This window comes from Mollisia scopiformis, assembly GCF_001500285.1.
Source record: "Mollisia scopiformis unplaced genomic scaffold LY89scaffold_16, whole genome shotgun sequence".
Lineage (NCBI taxonomy): Eukaryota > Fungi > Ascomycota > Leotiomycetes > Helotiales > Mollisiaceae > Mollisia > Mollisia scopiformis.
Genome location: NW_017263596.1, coordinates 248,918 through 267,301, shown reverse-complemented (window position 1 = coordinate 267,301; position 18,384 = coordinate 248,918). Strand labels below are relative to the sequence as shown.

Below are 18,384 nucleotides of genomic sequence, written 5' to 3'. Positions count from 1 at the left end.
CAATTTAGATGAAATGGCATGAATCTCTCAAGGGTCCCCGAACTGCAATCAGGCTTTTCTGGATGCCAGGATGGTGTCCGTGGTGGTGGGTGGGTGAGACGGCGAAATGAGCGGAACATTTATTTATTAAGTAAGGTTTGAGGAAGCGGCGGAAAGGATGTTGCAGTGTTGGTGATGCAAGACCATCAGTTGGCAACGGTTCTTACGATCGGCGCTTCGAGTCGACTCGGTATGATTTTTGTGCCACGGTCGGGCTGACCCGATTTAGGCTATGTACCTAAGCAAACAAAGGTTTTGTCAGGAACAGGAAAAGAACATCCCGGCTGCCTGCGCTGTGCCTGGATTTAGTCAGGGGAATTTGGTTGTCGTGCAGCCTTCCACGGTGCAATGCCTGGTTCGGCCCTGCCCTCGTTCTCGCGTGCTCTTCAGGCACCAACCCAGACCAGAATAAGATGATTGATTGCGCGTGGCAAACTTCGGATGGACTGCCAAGCATTGCGACACCGGGCTGGGATCGAGATTGATGCTATGCTGTCTGTCTGTCTCTTATCGCCCGCCGCCACGATGCAGAGAGGAAAAGAGGGAAGCAACAGAAGCAACCTTCAAACAGCGACAAACAACACCACCATGCTGGATGTGTTGGTCGAATAAGCAACGCTCTTCCAAGACACAAAGGTCCAGACGGATTCCCAACTGAAATACTGTGGCGGGTGAAAGCATGCATCGGAAATGTAACATATCTTCTTTCAGCCTGCTTGGCGGGGTCTGAATCACACCAACAGAAACTTGACCTGCGGGAACCTGCATATATCCAGCGTCAGCGATGGTCACCCAGAAGAATCATTGTCAGACTGACATGCGTATGGCTTCAGTCTTCCATAAAGCTGTACGATGCCAATGCTGCTGTTCACCGACTTGCAAAAGGAAGTTTTCTATGAGACTGGGAGAGGGCAGACAGAGGGAGGGAGGAAAGGCTGTCAAATATAACAGCGCAAGGGCGTAAAAAACCAAACAAACATTGATAGAATAATAAATTCAATATACTCAGTTCCCGAATCAAACAGACTGCGCAGGTTCAGCAAACAAACAGCTCATCTTCGCCAAGCAAGGAAACAAAGCAGTTTCCTAGCAATCGATACTCACGGCAGCTATCAAATCTTGAATCCTACAGCCGTCGCTCCAAGAAAGTCGGCAGTCTTACGGCAGACGGATAGACAGTACAGACAGTGCGCTGCTGCTGCTGCTGCTGCTGCGTGTAAATACGAAAATCATTATCTTGTTTGGGTGGTGGTCTGTTGTGCGGTCCGTTCGGCTTTGGTCGCGTTGGTAGAAAATCCAGGTCCACTCCAATCTCTCGTTCCCTCCCTCGCTCTCGCCTCTTCGTCCCATCTCCCTCTGCTCCACAGCACAACGACCAGTCTCGACGACTAACTTTCTCCCCGGCGGATTCTGCATCAGGGCACTCACTCAACACTCTTTTCAATCCTTGAATACCAGCTGTTCACCACTCCTTCTTTCGAATTCCGTGTCGACATCAACGTCTTGACCAGTCACTCTCTTCATTCGCGATTGGAAGCACTCATTCTTCAATCCGGATCCCAACCCCGTGTCAGGACCTGCAATCGCCTCACATTCCTTAAGTGTTGAGTGTCCAATTGGTGTTGCGAATAAGATTATTCTACATTCTTGGATTCTTGTGGAAGTAGGAAGGTACGCTGGCCACCGACTTCCTTTGTTGTTGTGCGCGAGATATCTTGGACGGCAGTCGCGACCATCGATCTGGACAACGCCTGCCCACCGATATTCCGCCTCTGCTGTCCTTACTCCCCATCGTCACTCTCTTTTCCACGCTTCAACAAGCACCGCCGCACCTTCAATTTTCTTCATTCGCTGACAACCGCTGGTCGGTAATAGTTCCTTCGAAACGCGTCCACGAACATTACAATTGTACATCCAGACTTTCCGATCTCTTCAATCTCAAAATGAAGACCCTCACACTCGTCACCGCTGCCATTGGCATGCTCCAGCTTGCATCCGCGCAACCTCACCGTGAGTTCGGAGCAGCATTCTGGCATGGCCTTTCTCTAATGAAGCTATAGGTCGCCGCAATGTTCATCAACATCAACATGCTAAGAGAGATGGAGATGTGGTTGTCACGGTTGTTGATACGGTCTATGCAGAGGCGACTGAGATTCCTGAAGTCATTGTCTACGTCGACCAAGCTGGCAATCCGGTTTCTACTACAACCCAAATGGTCGATGTCCCTCTAGCTTCGATCTGGAGCACAGCATATGGTGCTGCCCCTTCCCCTTCAGCTGCCGCTTCCTCAAGCACTAGCTCCAGCTCGTCTTCAAGCTCAAGCTCCAGCTCGTCGTCCAGCTCGACTGCTGCACCTGCAACTGTTGCCCCGGCTGTCAACAACAATGTTGAGGTAGCTTCAAGCTCATCCACCCCTGTTGCCGTGGCTTCTCCAGTCGAGTCCACCCCAAGCCCAGTTGCCACTACACCAGCTGCTCCTGCTCAAACCAGCTCGGCTGCCAGTACCTCTTCCTCGTCTACCTCAACCTCCAGCGAGAGCAGTGGCTTTGGTATCTCATACTCGCCATACAATTCCGACGGCTCCTGCAAGACTCAATCTCAAGTCAACACTGACTTCGAATCCCTTTCAAGTTACTCGCTTGTCAGAACCTATGGAACTGATTGCAACCAAGTAGCAACTGTTCTCTCTGCTGCCAAGGCTAAGGGCATGAAGTTGTTTGCTGGTGTCTTCGATTTGGGCACTCTCAGCTCCGAGATCGCGACTATTGTCTCTGCTGCCAATGGTGACTGGAGCAGTTTTGATACTATCTCCATCGGCAATGAGCTTGTTAACTCTGGTACCGCTTCTGCCTCGGCCGTTGTTGCTGCCATTGGCACTGCTCGCTCCCTTCTCACAGCTGCTGGATACACTGGAAAGGTCGTCACCGTTGACACTCTTGTTGCTGCACGTGCCAACCCATCCCTTTGCGATGCCTCAGACTACTGTGCCGTCAACTGCCATCCTTTCTTCGACGGAACTTACACTGCATCCGAATCCGGTACCTTCCTTACAACCATGATCCCTACTCTTCAAGATGTCTTGTCCAACAAGAACCAAGAGATCGTCATCACCGAGACCGGATGGCCATGGCTAGGAGAGACTAACGGTGTAGCTGTGCCTTCGCTCGCCAACCAAGCTAGCGCTATCAGCTCCATCAAGAGTGCTTTCGCCTCCTCCCCTGACGCTGTCATTCTCTTCACTGCCTTCAATGACATGTGGAAGACCAACACAGCTGCTCAATTCCAAGCTGAGCAATACTGGGGTCTAGGTGGAACCAACCCTCCTTCGGGATAAATCTCCAACAGTGCTACATTTCCTGCCCATCACTCCTTATCTTCTACAATATTTCACGCGTTGTGGGAGAGCTCTCTCGAGTATGGCATATTCCTTCGGTCAGCTACTTTTGACACCAGTTCTTTCGTACATATTTTGCCGTGGCAGCCTATCGACCTGGAACGACATCTGTGGCTAAACTTAAGGACTGGTTCTTTCTGATTTGGCGTTTATCGGGTCACATGGCGAACAGAAAATAAGGGACTTTATGCGTGGAGACTTGGGTACATATTACGGAAAATGCCCCCTTATTGTTTGATGTCTAAACTGCTTTTCTTTCACTGGGGATGAGAGATGGATGCATGACCTTCTGATCAATGATCACTTCTTTGTACATACCTTTTATTCTGGTCATTCGTGACCGAGCGTTATTTTCGCCTTCAATGGAGATCAGTCAATCAATGCATATCGTATCCGTGAAACGTGAGGTGATTTTGAATGACGAAGCTCTTTGTATTGCTAAGCAGTCCTAGTGATTTGACACTTTTCATTTCTGTGAGATCTCGCTAGAAAATAGGGGTCAATTTGCCCTCCCATGACAAGAAAGGGTGTCATAAGGCCATGCATGCTCCATAAAATGAGTACAACCACATCCTTGTCCAGAAACAAAATGAAAAAACCCACGCTATGATCAGTACCCATATAGCCAACCACCACCCAGCCCCAACCCACAAGAAAATCTATTTACCACCCAACATTCTCACCTCCGCCATATCATAATGCCCCGTCTGCCCCGCATGCCCGGCCGCCTGCCCCTCCCCATACACCACCACGCCACAGATGTTGCACTTTATAGCCATGCCCCCCGTATCAGTAAAATAATGCTTCGCCTGCAGTTTCTTGCATAGTTCGAGGGCTTTCTGCAGAATGTAGTCGTCGGCGTTGTCGAAGACTCGGACGTCGAATTCGGGTGGGTTGGTGGATGTTAGGTGCGGTGGTTCCGAGGGCGATTGCACGATCGTGTCGTAGTGGATGCCGGAGTAGACGAGGATGCAGCGGGTGGGGCGGTCGGAGTTGAATTTATCTACTCGGAGAGTCTGGAGGACTTGGTTAGAGAGGTGAATGATGGGAGGGAGGGAGGGGTGGAAGGGTACCTGGACGTCGATGCTGCAGATTTCGATGTCGAAGTGTTTGGCTAGGATACCGAGTTCTATGAAGCCGCCCCAGGCGTCGGGGGTTTGGATCCAGCGACAGTAGTCGTCTGGCTTCTGCTCTAGGACTACTTGCGAGTAGGTTTCTGGATCGGCTTGGATTGCGGCTGCTACTAGGGAACGGAGTTCGGTCATGGTGAGATCGTCTCCTGGGAGAACTGCTGCTCCGAAGGCGCGAAATAGACAGCTATTGTCGTCTGGCATTACTCTGAGGACTATTGTGAAGTGTCAGTGATATGATGTTTGTAAGGCTTGGGATATCCTCGTACCTAGTGTAGCGCCACGCTCCGGTAATGGTAGTTCTGGAACGTCTCCTTCCATGGCTTTTCGTTGTAATGATACTTGTTTCCTCTCCTTCTTCTGTTCCGACTTTTCAATACTTTCAGAAGAAGCTCCGGTAAAGGAAAATCTAGATGACGTTGAGGTAGACGGCCCGCCAGCCTTCGATGCTACCTTGTTTGCGGGTGTAACGCTCTCTTGCTTGCTATTGGTCTCCTTCTCGACCCCGTCATCTCGAGGACTAATCGTGAGTTGTTCACCATCTAGCTTTATGTCGAGCTGGCTCAACGGTAGGGACTTTTCTTGCTGCTCTAAACGCAGGGGTTGGGGTGGATAGCCGTACTTGATGTCGAATTTGGTGATGGATGTCTTTTCAATTATTTGGGTTATTAGGTCGCCTACTGTTGCGTCGTTTGGGAGTGTGATTGTTGAAGCTCCTCCTGGGGCACGTAGACGTGCTCGCATTGTAAAGTTTGGTAGCCTTGAGCGGCGAGGTTTGATAGCCTGGTGTGGAATGTGATCAAGGGGGTTGCAATGCAGCGAATTTCGGAATGACGAAAGATTTTGAGGTCAAGATGTTGTACTGTGTTAAGTAGTTAAGAGATATTTGGAATCTTATAGTCTAAATCATGGAGACGGTTGAGTGAATGGGCAAAAATGTTGGTGATGATGAGTTGTGGCGCCCGGCAAGGCTGAAATTTCTACTTAGCACGAGGCTATGCGCTAGTCTTAAAATGGTAAGCGCCATTTGACCCCATCGCGAAAGAGCGCGTTCTCCAACCTCAAGATTCACGACCGTCCATCACAGCTACCCTGCGACAATTCCAATTGTACAAAATGGCATCGCGATCGCCGGAACCGAGTGCGGCCGATAGTGAGATGAAACAAGAGGTCAAACAAGAGGATGCTGCGGCCACTGAGAACAATGCGACAACTGGTTCATCTCCTCCTGCGACAACCAGTGCTGGTGAAGGGCTCAGCAAGAAGGACTTTGAGCTTATGACCAATATCTTAGCTCGCATATCGAATTACAGAGATAAGGAGTATGTGACATTCCCATTCAGCGCTTTGTCTACTGTACATCGCGAGGACTGATCTTCGTAACAGTGGCCATGATATTGCGAAAGACTTTCAGCGCATCGTGAGTAGAAGAGCTCTACCCGATTACTTTGATGTTATCAAGGAGCCTATTGCTTTGAGTACACTTAGAGTGAGTTTTGTCCTTGTCCGATAATACTATGCGCAGCTAAGCCTGGGAACAGCAAAAAATCGGCAAGAAGCAGTACTCTAGCTACAAGGACTGGATTCGAGATCTCTTCCTCATTCCCTTCAATGCCCAAACCTACAATCGTCGATCTGCCCCTGTCTATGGTGATTCTATAATACTCGCGGACCTGTTCAGAGCCGAATTGAAGAAGCTTGTCGATGACCAAGTGATAAGTGCGGAGGAAGCTCAAGAACCAGACCTTGGTCCAATTCCTGAGCAAGAAGATTCCCCACCTCCTAACCCAGAAGATGAAGAGTTAGAAGAGGACGACGAAGAAGAGGACGAGGATGAGGAAGATGATGATACGGACGACGATCGCCCAAGACGTCGGAAGAAGGGTCGTCGATCATCTACAACCGCCAAGCGAGAAGGAAAGACTGATGATGGAGGCAAGGATGATCCGGAGTCTCAAAAGAAGCGTGGCCGACCACCTAAGGTTCATACACCAATGGAGGCTCGCATCAACACGCTTTTGAAGGGCTTGAGGAAGTTTAAGCACCCTAAAGGCGACCTTAAGATTCTCCCATTTGAGAAGCTCCCTGACAAATCCGTCATGCCAGAATATTATCAAGAGATCAAGAATCCTATTGCGATGGACTTGATCAAGCGAAAGGCCAAGAGGAAGAAGTACCACTCCGTTGATCAAGCACTTAAAGACCTAGAGCTTATGTTCGAGAACGCTAAAGTGTACAATCTGGAAACAAGCCAGGTCTATAAGGATGCCGTAGAACTTCAGAAGGAGGCGAGAATTCTTGCTGAACAGGAGAAGAAGAAGCCAGATAGTGATTTCGTGGATGAGGATGGCAGACTTCCCCTACCCGAAATTCTCTACAAAGGAGAAATCTGGAAGGTTGGAGATTGGATCCACCTGACGAATCACAACGATATGACGAAACCCATCGTGGCCCAGATCTATCGGACATGGCAGGACCCTGAAGGACAAAAGTGGATTAATGCTTGCTGGTATTATCGTCCGGAACAGACAGTGCACAGATACGAAAAGCACTTCTTCGAAAACGAGGTTGTAAAGACTGGCCAATATCGAGATCATAAAATTGAAGAGGTTGTCGATCGATGTTTTGTCATGTTCTTCACACGATATAACAAAGGTCGTCCCCGAGGCTTTCCAGCCGATAAGGAGGTCTACGTCTGCGAAGCCCGCTACAACGAGGAAAAGTTCAAGCTGAACAAGATCAAGACTTGGGCAAGCTGTGTTCCGGATGAGGTGAGAGAGAAGGACTACGAAATGGATCTCTTTGATGCTCCTCGAAAGATGAGAAAAGTTCCGAGCCCCATCAAACACCTGCTCCGTGAAGATGCGAAAGAGGATGATCCACTTCCAAGACCAACCTGGGGAGTTGCAAATGCACCACCGATCGTCGGAGCTGTTCACAAGCGGCCGCGGGAAGCTAATGTAAGTATTCACTTTTTGAATCGTCTTTGTTTTTATGAGGCTAAGCAACGATAGGAATCTCCTCCTCCAGAACCAACTCCTTCACCTCCTCCTCCATCGCCCGAGCCAGTCCGTCGTCCAATCATGAGCGAACAGCGTCGTTATGATAGTCAAAACGACGTTTCGATGTCTGGTACTACAGGTCATGTCACCCCTTCGCCTTCACCTATGCCAAGCACTGTCGGTCAGAGTGCATACGGCCAGCAATTTGCAGCACCCCGTCCCTCGCCATCGCCTGCTCCTCTGAATCATCAAACTTCATATGGATCTCATTCGTCCGGATCGCACGCTGCAACCCCTCAAACAGCTCTATATCAATCACGAGATCCGTACAGCCAATATACTTCTGCCACTACTCCTGTAGCGCAAACACACTCTGCTGCCTTGCAAAGTTTCGCGCATGCACAGTATCAAAGTCATACTGCTCCACGCCCAGTAGCTGTGACAACAGGCTCTCACTCTAGTCACACGAATGCCTACAATCCACCGCGACCTGCCGAAGTTTGGACTTTACCTGAAAACGCAAACAACGCCATTGCCCCAGAGATCCGAGCTCAATTTCATACCGATGAATATGGAAAAATTATCTTCTACACAGCTCCTCCTCTTGATGTCAATCCTGTTCCCGTTGAGACACAAACTCTCGGACACAGCTTGCGATATCTGGCCGACAAGGCACGAAATAAGGAAGCTGACGCGAAGAAGCGCAAGGCTAGAGAACTTGAAATGGAAAGTGAAGCGATCGAGACTTCCAAGCGTGTGAAGGTCGAGATGGAAAGTGAGCGCCAGTCAATGATCAAGAAGAATTTGAATGCAGTCAAGACCTGGTCTCAAACTATGGATGCTGGGACCGACGAGCTGTACAAGCAAATGAATGGCGAAGATTGGAAGGAAGTCCGAGACCTTGATCAGGCACGTTTAGCTGTTCTACAACAACAGGCAACTACAACGGAGAAGGAGAACCGGAAATACCAGAATGAGCGAATTGCCGAGAAAGAGATGAAGATCAGTGGCAAGAATCTCTAGGCAACTGCAAGATTCTGCGCCTTTGTATTTTATTTGTAAGACTACAGTCTATGGCTGGCGCGTCTGGAGTTCGGAGCGTCGGGAGGAAGATTGAGGCTACATACCAAGCATTCTTCGATCGACTTACATTAAAAGTCTGCTAGCCCATCAATGAATTTGCATGAATTAAAACTCACGTTTGGTTTTCAAGATGTTCATTTCCATGCTCGCTGCTAGGCAGCTCAATAGCAGAAGGTGTCATCGAGTCTCTTGTTCTATGTTTACCTTCCGCAAAATACCTGTCTTCTTGACGTCCAGTGCGCATCACGTGCAAAAGAGAAGTGAACTCACTTAGTCGAGTCCTTCTACTTCGGGACATATGTTTAGAGGGCTATTTCAAACGATCTACGATTCCTAAATGGTTAGTATCTTGCCGTCAGGCTTGTTCCCAGGATGATTGGATTTGTGTTTATTCTTAAGGTCGATATACTTTCCTAGTCGCGCAAATATCCCACTCTACTGCCCACTCTTGATCGACCAGCGATATTCGGACCAAAGCTACACAGTATATTAATGAACTTCAATACATCTTCCACTATTTCTCTTATCTGTTGAACAAGATATTCCCCAAAGTTTTATGGTATCCCACAGTCGAAACAATGGCATCCACGAAGCCCAAGAACATCGTCTTCGACATAGTCGGCACCCTCATCTCCTACGACAAAATCTTCCAAGCCCTCGAAACTCGCCTAGGCCCCAAACTGCTCGCTGAAAACATCAAACCCTCTCTCCTTGGCTACACGTGGCTCGAAGCTACGGAACGAGAATATACCTACCTGAGTTTGTCTGGTAGATATGTACCGTTCAAGAAAGTGTTTGAGATGCTGTTTTGGAGGATGTTGTGGATGGCTGGTATTCAGGAACCGAGGGAGTTTGCGACCAAGGAGGATTTGGAGTTTGTGATGGATGAGTATATGAAGTTGGAGATGAGACCTGGTGCTAGGGAGTGTGTTAAAAAATTGAGGGGTGCAGGGTTTACTGTTGTATGCTTTCTTTCTTTTTAAGAAGAGTCGTTTCTGAGAGAAAAGTCGCTAAAGTTGGATAGTGGGCCTTCACAGCTGGTGATTTGAATAGAGTAGGTGGTTATTTCAAGCATGCAGGGATAGAGATGCCAGAGGAGCATTTGCTTTCTTGCGATACGACTGGAGTTGGCAAGCCTTGCCCCGAGGCTTACATGCCACTGGTGAAGAAATTGAAGGAAAAGGGTGGTGAACCTTGGTTTGCAGCTGCACATATGTGGGATGTGAGCGCAGCAAGGACTACTGGGTAAGTATCTGTCATTTCCAGAAGAAGTAGCTTCGAGTATTAATGCGGAACAGGTTCAAGGGTGCTTATTGTACAGTGTGGGAGAAGGAGCCGCTGCAAGAATTGTTTGGTGATATGGAAGTTATCGCCAATACTTTGCCGGAAATGGCTGAGAAGGTGATTGCTCAAGCGGCGTTGTGAGCTAGACGGAATAGGCAATTGTGAAGCGTCGTACATAACGGTCCAATCATATTGAGGACCATCTCACTCTTCGGAAGAGATACTATTAGAGCCAATTACTCACCTTGGACTTCGTTGTATATAAGAACAGCAAATTCCTTTAAAAATTTGAGGAATGATCTGGTAGAACTAGTGGCACGAACCAGCTTGATCGGAAACTCTAGGGGCTCAACACTTCTCATCGTCAAATCTTCCGAATTACTTCTTCATTCATCTCAGCTACCTTCAACATGTCGGCTTTACCTCACACTCCGCTCTCAATAGAACCAGAATTCCTTGCGATACCAAGCAAACCCCAGTCACCAATCTGTTTCACATTCTTCCCCGCCATCAACTCGCAAACATCCACTTCCTCGGTACAGCATCTCATCGTCTTCATTAACGGTCTCGGTCTCCCAGCCGCCTCATGGCTACCATCAATCTCTCTCCTCCGCTCTCAACCCTCCTGTCCCACAATCATAACTTACGACCGCTTCGGCCAAGGCCTCACCACATCCCGTGACCCTCTCGACGGAACATCAGGCAAAGAACTCGGCCACGACTTCCTCGACGTAGCGACCGACCTCCACGAAATAATTCTCACCATCTCAACTAAGAAACTCGGACTCAACGCCTCAGATGTCGCCCATGGAGGAAAGCTCCATCTCCTGCTAGTGGGAGCTTCGATCGGAGCTCCTATCGCGAGACTTTACGTACAGCATCACCCTGGAACCGTGGCTGGTATGATATTACTAGACTCCAACATAGCGAATGTAAATTATTCCGACTTCCTTCCAGATCCCAGCTCTCCGGATTTCGATCCAAAGAAGATGCTAGGCGAGGATTGTACTTTGGAGCAGTACAGGGAAGCGAGAGCGAAGCTAGTTGCGATGTTTGATCTCAATGTCAAGAATCCGGAGATGTTGGATCGGACGACTTCTCCAAAGTTGTTGCCGCACGCCGATAAGCCGGCGTTGAAGGGTGTGGGGGGTGTTGGGCTGAGATTGATGATTGTTGGTCATGATCCGGAGACGTTTGCGGAGATGAGTTTCCAGATGATGGGGACGCCGAGGACGTTGAGTAGGATTACGAATGCGTGAGTGGTGTCTTGTTATCTCGACTTTGATATAAGAGATTGCAAAGAGGCTGACTGAAATATAGATATTGGGCAGAGTACAATCAAGGTCTGACGAAGATCACTGATGAGAAGTTGTCTGGGCCAGTCATTATTGCGAACGGTTGTGGACATTTTATTCAGAAAGATGATCCCATCTTCGTCGCAGATACTATTATGAATATGATAAAGGCACTCGAATGGTAGTTGTGGGAGGTTTTCACTTTGAAATTCGCAAAGCGCTGTATAAGCTTCACCATACAGTTTCCAACAGCTGAGGGACGAATACTGAAGTCCATACATTTCTATGCTAATCTTAAAGGAGAGTGGCGATAGTAGAGCAAGTTCTTGGTATACAATACTTCCCAGGCGGTCTTCACAAACAAACCTCGTCGTTCCTAAGTGATACTCGAGTGGGGTAGTTTCAAATATCACCCATAGATTTCCCTTACAGAATCAGAGCTCGCTCTTGGTGACATTCATCACCCGTGCCTTGATCACATCGCTGAGTTGAGTTTTGGGCAGGACTTTGGGCAGCATCTTCTCTCGAATCATCGATATCTGCTCAAAAGCATATGCGTAGCTTATAAGCCTTTCCTCATCGAATGGTCTCCCCATGATCTGGAGTCCAATTCTAGATACAAGTCAGTTCACCAAGACTAATTTATAGACCGTAGAGAGAGGATCATACGGTATGCCGGGGGCATTATTGACTAAATCTCCGCGACCGTTGTATTCAACGGGGGTATCTGGCGGGTGATAGCCCATAGGCACGTTCACTATCGGATAACCGCCAATAGCTGCCATACTAGTTGCGACTACTGATGAAGCTGGAAGAATAACAGCGTCCAGATTCCACTGATCGAGCATACCAAGGATTCCCGATTTGCCGGCAAGCTCAAGGCCTTTTTTTAAGATGGTCTGGTACTCTGTTATGTCCTCTTTGGGGGCATTGAGAGCATCTTCGAAAACCCCAATGTCTCGCTGTGGATACTCCTCAGCAGGAGTCTCTTTAATGAACTTAATCACATCCTCCAGATTCTTTGGATTCCTGGGATCCTTGACTAACTGCGCAAAATAGGACTCGTAGCTTCTTCGAAGATCACGGTATGTGACTTTATTGCGATCTAGTTTTAAGAATTCATGAAAGGACTCAAAATCGGTGTCATGAACCACGACTGCGCCGGCATCCTTAAAATACGAGATTGCCGACTGGTAGGCATCCAGAACACTAGCAGGCCCTTGGAAGGCATTTCGTGGTATTCCTATTCGAGCGCCTTTAAGTGCGGAAGGATTGCATAATGCCGTGTAGTCTGGCGTTGTTCGAAACGGGATCCGATCTGTGTAATTGTCCAAGGAGCTCTTGCCAGCGATTACTCCAAGTAGAATCGCAGCATCCTTAACCGTACGAGCCATAGGACCCACAGTATCCTGCCGAAAAGTACCTGGAAAAACGAAGTCTCGAGACACCAGGCCAACCGTCGGTTTGATACCCACAATATTATTCTTGTTTGAAGGGCAGACAATGCTGCCATCGGTCTGTTCGGAGAATTAGTAATTATAAAGCTCTCGAAGTATCAAAAAAGCTGACCTCGGTACCAATCGCTAAAGGAGAAAGCCCAACAGCCACAGCCACGGCTGAGCCACTGCTACTTCCACAAGGATCTTGTTTGTGGTAGTACGGTCCATGCGTCTGTCCAGCTCGCGAGCTCCAGCCTCCAGAGCTTTTCTTGGAGCGAAAGTTGAGCCACTCTGACACATTCGTCTTGCCAAGAATTACAGCACCTGCTTTCCGAAGACGCTCTACAACTGTACTTTCATGAGATGGTATTGAATTCATCAAGCACAAGGAACCTGCTGTTGTTTTCATGCTATCTTTAGTCGCCAGGTTGTCCTTGAGTAAAATCGGTACGCCATGGAGAGGTCTCGGGCTTGTACGTTAGAACTCTATTCTAGGGATAGTGCTTTGTGGCTTACCCTCGTCTACCGTGCTTCTCGCGTTCAAGGTCAAGTTGCTCTGCAATATACAAAGCATCTGGGTTGATTTCGACAACAGTATTTAATGCTGAATCCACTTCATAAATGCGAGCAATAAACGCCTTTGTAAGGTCTACAGAAGTGAATCTTTTGGTATCTAAACCGCTTGCAATATCGGCAACACTGATGTGAAGCAGATCTGGATAAGTTGGCGCTTCTGACAACTCCTTGTAAGCAAGCGTACAAATTTGAAAAATGACAGGAGCGGGACTTGCCAATCGCATATCCAACCCAAAAGAGAATGCAACAGATCAAGAGAACCATACTTTTTCTGCCCAGAAAGGGTCCTGAGTGGTCTCGTAAACAGCCTGGAGACATGAAGCACTCAACACAGGAACTAGCGTTATTTTGGAGATTAGAAAGTTACTTGGTCGAGATGAGTAACTACCAACACAACGTTTTGGTATTGATGAGAAGATGTACCATTTGCATGGAACAGAGGCAATCTCTTCGCCGTTTTATTGCGGAACTAGGAGGAGATTAGAGATGGAACGTTGAAAGATTGACGGATTAGCCTCCTGTGCGTAGTGGTATGCTGTTGGACATCGCCAACTGCTAGCGTTATGAAGTGAATGGTGTAAATGTATTTCACGAGCAAGTGAAGCTGAAGGATGCCGGTTGAGACTCACAGGCTTTATGACTCCATTTAATTTCAAGGCGTAAGGCTGAGCTCCAAATTCGCTTCAGGGTAATGTGTCATAGCCTCACAAGAAAGTTGGGTCCGATCATCACATATGAACAAGAATACTGATAGTTCGTAAACTCCTGATTGTGTCCTATGTTACTTGTCAAGTTCGAAAAGGCTGCAGCTTGCAGTCTGCCTCCTAACAATTGAGAGCGGAACAGGCTACGTACTAAGCTAGCGGTGACAACCGAGACCTTCGCATGCTTCCGTTAGACTCCGGCACACCTTTTTATCTCTGCTCTTTCGACCCAGTATCTTGAGATGCTCACAAGGGCACTGCACTTCCTACATCCTGCCGCCATGGCGAAGACTATCAACCCGCTCGAAATTACTGTGCTCGAACTTCAGAATGGCCTGAGTAATGGTGATTACGACAGTGTTCAAGTTGTACAGGTACATCTAGACCAGATCAACAAACATAATGAGCGGCTTCGTGGCGTCATCCAAACAGCACCCACAGAGATTCTGTTTGCAGCCGCCCGAGCTCTAGACCAAGAGCGTAAGCAGGGCTAGACGAGGGGTCCGTTGCACGGAATTCCAGTGTTGGTCAAAGTGAGTTGAATTGCACATCATACGCGTGCTCTAAGCTGATGATGAAAGGACAATATAAATACTCACCCATCTTTGGGAATGGGCACTACTGGCGGTTCATTCGCTCTTCTCCATGCGAAACCAAACGCAAATGCCGCGGTGGTCGAAAACGTAGAGTATCTTTCATTTGCTCGGAATCTTACTGATTGAATTCAAGCTTCTGGAAGCTGGTGCGATCATCATCGGAAAGGCCAACCTATCCGTAAGGCTTACTGGTATATCATTGTGTAAATCATTTGACTGATTGTTTCTTCTTAGGAATTAGCCTGTTTCAAGTATGCGGAAGCTCGTCCAGCAACCCTGAACTCTATGGAATATATAATGACTGATATTTCTCCCTAGGGGAGACAAACTTTGGTGTGGCTGGTCCGCTATTGGTGGTCAAGGTCAAAGTCCATATGTTGAAGGTGGCCTCGACCCGAAGGACAACTTTGGTGGTCATAGTGTAAATTCTTCAAAGACCCTGTGTAGTCCCCTCAGATACTGATTACTGGCGCCCAACAGAACCCCGGCGGATCATCCTCTGGATCTGCAATCTCTGTCGCGGCAGGGTTTGCCCCGATTTCCGTGGGTACGGAAACGTCCGGCAGCCTCTCCATGCCTGCAAATAGGGCTGCTTTGTTTACGATGAAGTCAACTCTGGGCCTTATTCCATCAGAGGGTATCATGCCTGCATGCAGCTATTTGGACTCAGCTGGCCCGATGGCAAAGACTGCGTTGGACTTTGCCTACCTTCTTCAGGCCATGATAGGCAAAGGCTCGAAGGACTATGCGGCTGCTGCAACTGCCCGTTGGGATGGTATCAGAATTGGTGCTGTTGATAGCGTTGATTGGCCCATGTCCACTTCTCAAGCTGCTTATGAGGAGGCCTTTGTGACACAACAGGTTAGTCACGTGCACTCAAAAATTTCCCTAAGACCAAGTTGTTAATACTGAAATCAAGCGAGGAGAGATTGGGGCTGTATACGAGAAGCTAAAAGAACTTGGTGTTGTGATCAAGCATCCAGTTTCCCTGATCGGGATCAAAGAGTTTGACGCAGACGGACCAAATCCTATGGGTGGCCTTATGCGTAAGAGTCCGAATGGAGCCAAATCTCATTCTACGGAGAAGCTGATCTCGGCATAGTCAACAACATTCAGCAGAACATTGATGACTACCTTGCGGACCTGGAAATCTCCCCTGTTCGGACCATGAAGGAAATTGTTGAGTTCAATCGACGTTACTCTCTTGTTGAACTTCCTCCCGGTATGCCAATCTGTACTATTCGGGCATGCGTATCTAATCATTGGTACCAGACTACCCGAGCCAGGCTTATCTTGAGTCAGCTCTTGAAGCCAAAGGATGGACTAAAGAAGAATCTGAAGCAGCGATCCAGAAAATGCATGGCATAGCTCGCGAGAGAGGAGTCGATCATACGCTCCGGGAAAATGATATCAATGTGATCATTGGTCCCTGTGACAGTAGACTTGATGCAATTGTCACTGGATCTGGTAAGCAAAACATTCCTCTTGCAAGTTTCTTTTCGCTTACAAGTTTACTTAGGATATCCTTGCGTGACCCTCCCACTGTCTTACTATAAACGAAACGGTCGTCCTTTTGGACTTATTGCTATCGCTACAGCGGGTGAAGAAGCTCTCCTTGTCCAACTTATGAGCGCCTGGGAGGCTACCTTTCCCAAGAGACAAAGCCCCAAATTGTGAACTGTCAATGGTCATCCATTTTGGTGCATGTCATTTAGGTGGTTGAATCGAGTCGAGGTTTGTGTGCTTTAGAGCTCACCGGCCTGACAAAAATGAAAGCAATATCAATCCGTTTAAGCCTGCTAGTAATAGTTTAAATGATGAAAGGTTTGTGTTGTTTTAGTACACCACGGTTTATTGTAGTGTTAGATCATTAAAGCGAATCTAACATGTCTGCCTCACACCGTGCCAACAATCTTTTCCCACCTGGCCTCTTGCATGCCCGTTTCCTATCTTTGTTTTCAACAATTTTGCTTATTTTATCAAAGGATCCAGATAGATAACATTACAAGAAATAAGCAGCCGTTTAAAACAAAATACATAAATGCAATATACAAGTGGCAATAAGAAAGAATCAAGAATGCATACTACCATAGAAACAGCGCTTTTTGTGTCTATCTGCAAGCAGATCATGCTCGATTCTGCCGTTAGAGCCCAAAAGACAACGAAATGCAAACCTCTAAAATAGTACCCCAGCTAGAACTCCTGTATGTATGGTGTTGTATGCCAAATTACACCGGTGGTGAAATGTCCAAAGTCCTTTAATTCTTACCGCGACAGATCCTGGAGCAGCTGGAGGAGATTGCGGGACAGGATGCTCGGCAAAAACGCCAGCGAAAGTAAGTCCAGAAAGAGATAGAGGATCTTGAGATGGGCAAGAAGATATTGATATGATCCTATCTCTCTCAGCCGACGAGTTGCTTAGTGGATTCTCCTACGTGGGGAGCCCGTCTTCATTGCAGAAAGTTGTTCTAGTGAATTATGTCATTGTAATTTATTGTTATCTGAATATAAACGCGATACAAACGTAAATAACTGCTTTCTATTTACGGAGGAGCTCTTAAGGGTTGCTTCTCTCATCACTTAATATAAGAGTCGGCTCCTTCTCCGTATAGCCATTGATCCCATTTCGCCCCTCATGGCCCTAGGAATCATCGACAGAGAATTCGCCGGCTATTACCCCATTATTTCCTTTAACCCGGAATCTATTATTCTTTCATAGAGCCCGCAGTATTTTATGTATGCTAGTAACATAGTTTCTAATATTGTCCACGTACTTTTTATATCCGCATCAAAACTTGCTTCAATTATTCAATTCAAATATATCGAGATATTTATTTAACGTTTATATTTAAACTCGAAATAGCGACGCAAATTAATTAAAATTTTAAAAGTTTTTGTCACGGGTTGGGTGCAATGAGTCAGAGCAAGAACCTAATTGTATTACAAGAAGAATTAACTAAGGAGGAGAAGTACGTTCGTACGTTCGAAGCTTTTAATAAGGGTAAGTTGCTCTACCAACGTGCGGCCCTTGCGTTACGTCGCGTGGCGCGTTCATACGGCATGTGCGCGTAGTCACGTGACGGGGCAGCTGCACCAGTTTAGTGGTGCAACTAGATCTGGGGTCCAACCCCTCACAGTTTTATATATTGAATTATATATTTATTTAATTTAAAAAAAATCGAATAATATATTTAAATTTTTTATTTATAATAAATAATAAAATTCGTTAAAAATTCGTTATTCACGTGCTACTAAGTGATAGGATTTATGTACGTGGTGGAAGATCTTCTATTTATTCTACGGAAGGTGGCCTTAAAAGCCAGGGGCGCTGACTAATATTGTGGGGTGAGGAAGGCGCGAGCCCATCTCCTAACACTTGAAGTACTTTGGAACCAATCTGCAGAATCTCAATCACCAAGCTTGTTTATCTCAGGACTCAAAACATTCGCCCAGCTCTTGGATAAGTGTCTGTGGTACTGAAGCTGTTCTTCAAGTTTGAAAACTCCTTGAAATCAATTCTCTATCCAAAGCACTGCCTTCTTTATTCGTATGATCTTTATACTCGAAGTGTGCTGTATCCGTCAAAGCCCAAGATATACTTTCCGTACCTCGGCTTGATAACCGACCTTGCATGGGCATGTACCCAATCAAGTTTAACATCAAAGCAAAGGCGCAAGGGTTGAATCGAGTTCTGCGATTCAAGACGTCTGAGATTCGTTGCCCGAGGCGTGGGGTACGGCTCGCGTTATGCGGGGTAGCTGGAAGCAACCTCACGTGCACAATGAAAGCCTGGATATTTGCTTCAGGAAAGGGATGAAGTTCTTAGATATCCTTTCTCATCG

The 18,384-nt window shown here is 47.3% G+C and overlaps 7 protein-coding genes across 7 annotated transcripts; 5 read left to right on the top strand and 2 right to left on the bottom strand.

Annotated features, from left to right (window-relative positions):
* The first annotated feature begins 1,719 nt into the window (after positions 1-1,719).
* LY89DRAFT_120345 (glycoside hydrolase) lies at positions 1,720-3,551 on the top strand. The gene is made up of 4 exons (XM_018205141.1): positions 1,720-2,049; positions 2,100-2,373; positions 2,480-2,509; positions 2,581-3,551. The coding sequence occupies exons 1-4, from the start codon at positions 1,983-1,985 to the stop codon at positions 3,371-3,373; spliced, it is 1,164 nt and encodes a 387-aa protein (XP_018069076.1). The 5' UTR covers positions 1,720-1,982; the 3' UTR covers positions 3,374-3,551.
* Positions 3,552-3,858: 307 nt separating this feature from the next.
* LY89DRAFT_708415 (zinc finger protein) lies at positions 3,859-5,505 on the bottom strand. Its single transcript, XM_018217679.1, has 3 exons — positions 4,833-5,505; positions 4,507-4,778; positions 3,859-4,449 (listed from the first exon to the last, which is right to left on the bottom strand). Exons 1-3 carry the CDS (start codon positions 5,305-5,307, stop codon positions 4,093-4,095), a joined length of 1,104 nt encoding a protein of 367 aa, XP_018069075.1. The 5' UTR covers positions 5,308-5,505; the 3' UTR covers positions 3,859-4,092.
* A 138-nt stretch (positions 5,506-5,643) lies between these two features.
* LY89DRAFT_619826 (Bromodomain-containing protein) lies at positions 5,644-8,748 on the top strand. The gene is made up of 4 exons (XM_018210894.1): positions 5,644-5,885; positions 5,950-6,052; positions 6,105-7,523; positions 7,578-8,748. The coding sequence occupies exons 1-4, from the start codon at positions 5,680-5,682 to the stop codon at positions 8,586-8,588; spliced, it is 2,739 nt and encodes a 912-aa protein (XP_018069074.1). The 5' UTR covers positions 5,644-5,679; the 3' UTR covers positions 8,589-8,748.
* A 338-nt stretch (positions 8,749-9,086) lies between these two features.
* On the top strand, positions 9,087-10,208 carry LY89DRAFT_120135 (HAD-like protein). The gene is made up of 3 exons (XM_018205138.1): positions 9,087-9,610; positions 9,673-9,893; positions 9,947-10,208. The coding sequence occupies exons 1-3, from the start codon at positions 9,227-9,229 to the stop codon at positions 10,071-10,073; spliced, it is 732 nt and encodes a 243-aa protein (XP_018069073.1). The 5' UTR covers positions 9,087-9,226; the 3' UTR covers positions 10,074-10,208.
* LY89DRAFT_120136 (uncharacterized protein) lies at positions 10,209-11,631 on the top strand. Its single transcript, XM_018205139.1, has 2 exons — positions 10,209-11,187; positions 11,253-11,631. The coding sequence occupies exons 1-2, from the start codon at positions 10,343-10,345 to the stop codon at positions 11,410-11,412; spliced, it is 1,005 nt and encodes a 334-aa protein (XP_018069072.1). The 5' UTR covers positions 10,209-10,342; the 3' UTR covers positions 11,413-11,631.
* LY89DRAFT_783806 (putative amidase) lies at positions 11,488-13,466 on the bottom strand (the record flags this gene model as incomplete). The annotated part of the gene is made up of 4 exons (XM_018222726.1): positions 11,488-11,839; positions 11,897-12,744; positions 12,797-13,136; positions 13,183-13,466. The coding sequence occupies 4 exons, from the start codon at positions 13,464-13,466 to the stop codon at positions 11,662-11,664; spliced, it is 1,650 nt and encodes a 549-aa protein (XP_018069071.1). The 3' UTR covers positions 11,488-11,661.
* Positions 13,467-14,129: 663 nt separating this feature from the next.
* LY89DRAFT_783805 (amidase signature enzyme) lies at positions 14,130-16,420 on the top strand. The gene is made up of 11 exons (XM_018222725.1): positions 14,130-14,426; positions 14,469-14,479; positions 14,528-14,629; positions 14,676-14,720; positions 14,777-14,793; positions 14,861-14,963; positions 15,023-15,403; positions 15,462-15,588; positions 15,645-15,764; positions 15,815-16,009; positions 16,062-16,420. Exons 1-11 carry the CDS (start codon positions 14,189-14,191, stop codon positions 16,217-16,219), a joined length of 1,497 nt encoding a protein of 498 aa, XP_018069070.1. The 5' UTR covers positions 14,130-14,188; the 3' UTR covers positions 16,220-16,420.
* Positions 16,421-18,384: the final 1,964 nt, after the last annotated feature.

Bases quoted from the DNA above. Each gene is read 5' to 3' on its own strand.
- LY89DRAFT_120345 (XM_018205141.1), top strand. From the start codon at position 1,983: ATGAAGACCCTCACACTCGTCACCGCTGCCATTGGCATGCTCCAGCTT. The intron at 2,050-2,099 runs GTGAGTTCGGAG...ATGAAGCTATAG, and splicing joins TGCATCCGCGCAACCTCACC to GTCGCCGCAATGTTCATCAA. The intron at 2,374-2,479 runs GTCCAGCTCGAC...TCTCCAGTCGAG, and splicing joins AGCTCAAGCTCCAGCTCGTC to TCCACCCCAAGCCCAGTTGC.
- LY89DRAFT_708415 (XM_018217679.1), bottom strand. From the start codon at position 5,307: ATGCGAGCACGTCTACGTGCCCCAGGAGGAGCTTCAACAATCACACTC. The intron at 4,779-4,832 runs GTACGAGGATAT...ACTTCACAATAG, and splicing joins GGAGCGTGGCGCTACACTAG to TCCTCAGAGTAATGCCAGAC. The intron at 4,450-4,506 runs GTACCCTTCCAC...CAAGTCCTCCAG, and splicing joins TCTGCAGCATCGACGTCCAG to ACTCTCCGAGTAGATAAATT.
- LY89DRAFT_619826 (XM_018210894.1), top strand. From the start codon at position 5,680: ATGGCATCGCGATCGCCGGAACCGAGTGCGGCCGATAGTGAGATGAAA. The intron at 5,886-5,949 runs GTATGTGACATT...TCTTCGTAACAG, and splicing joins TCGAATTACAGAGATAAGGA to TGGCCATGATATTGCGAAAG. The intron at 7,524-7,577 runs GTAAGTATTCAC...AAGCAACGATAG, and splicing joins AGCGGCCGCGGGAAGCTAAT to GAATCTCCTCCTCCAGAACC.
- LY89DRAFT_120135 (XM_018205138.1), top strand. From the start codon at position 9,227: ATGGCATCCACGAAGCCCAAGAACATCGTCTTCGACATAGTCGGCACC. The intron at 9,611-9,672 runs GTATGCTTTCTT...AAAGTTGGATAG, and splicing joins GGGGTGCAGGGTTTACTGTT to TGGGCCTTCACAGCTGGTGA. The intron at 9,894-9,946 runs GTAAGTATCTGT...AATGCGGAACAG, and splicing joins AGCGCAGCAAGGACTACTGG to GTTCAAGGGTGCTTATTGTA.
- LY89DRAFT_120136 (XM_018205139.1), top strand. From the start codon at position 10,343: ATGTCGGCTTTACCTCACACTCCGCTCTCAATAGAACCAGAATTCCTT. The intron at 11,188-11,252 runs GTGAGTGGTGTC...ACTGAAATATAG, and splicing joins TTGAGTAGGATTACGAATGC to ATATTGGGCAGAGTACAATC.
- LY89DRAFT_783805 (XM_018222725.1), top strand. From the start codon at position 14,189: ATGCTCACAAGGGCACTGCACTTCCTACATCCTGCCGCCATGGCGAAG. The intron at 15,589-15,644 runs GTAAGAGTCCGA...ATCTCGGCATAG, and splicing joins TCCTATGGGTGGCCTTATGC to TCAACAACATTCAGCAGAAC. The intron at 15,765-15,814 runs GTATGCCAATCT...CATTGGTACCAG, and splicing joins TCTTGTTGAACTTCCTCCCG to ACTACCCGAGCCAGGCTTAT.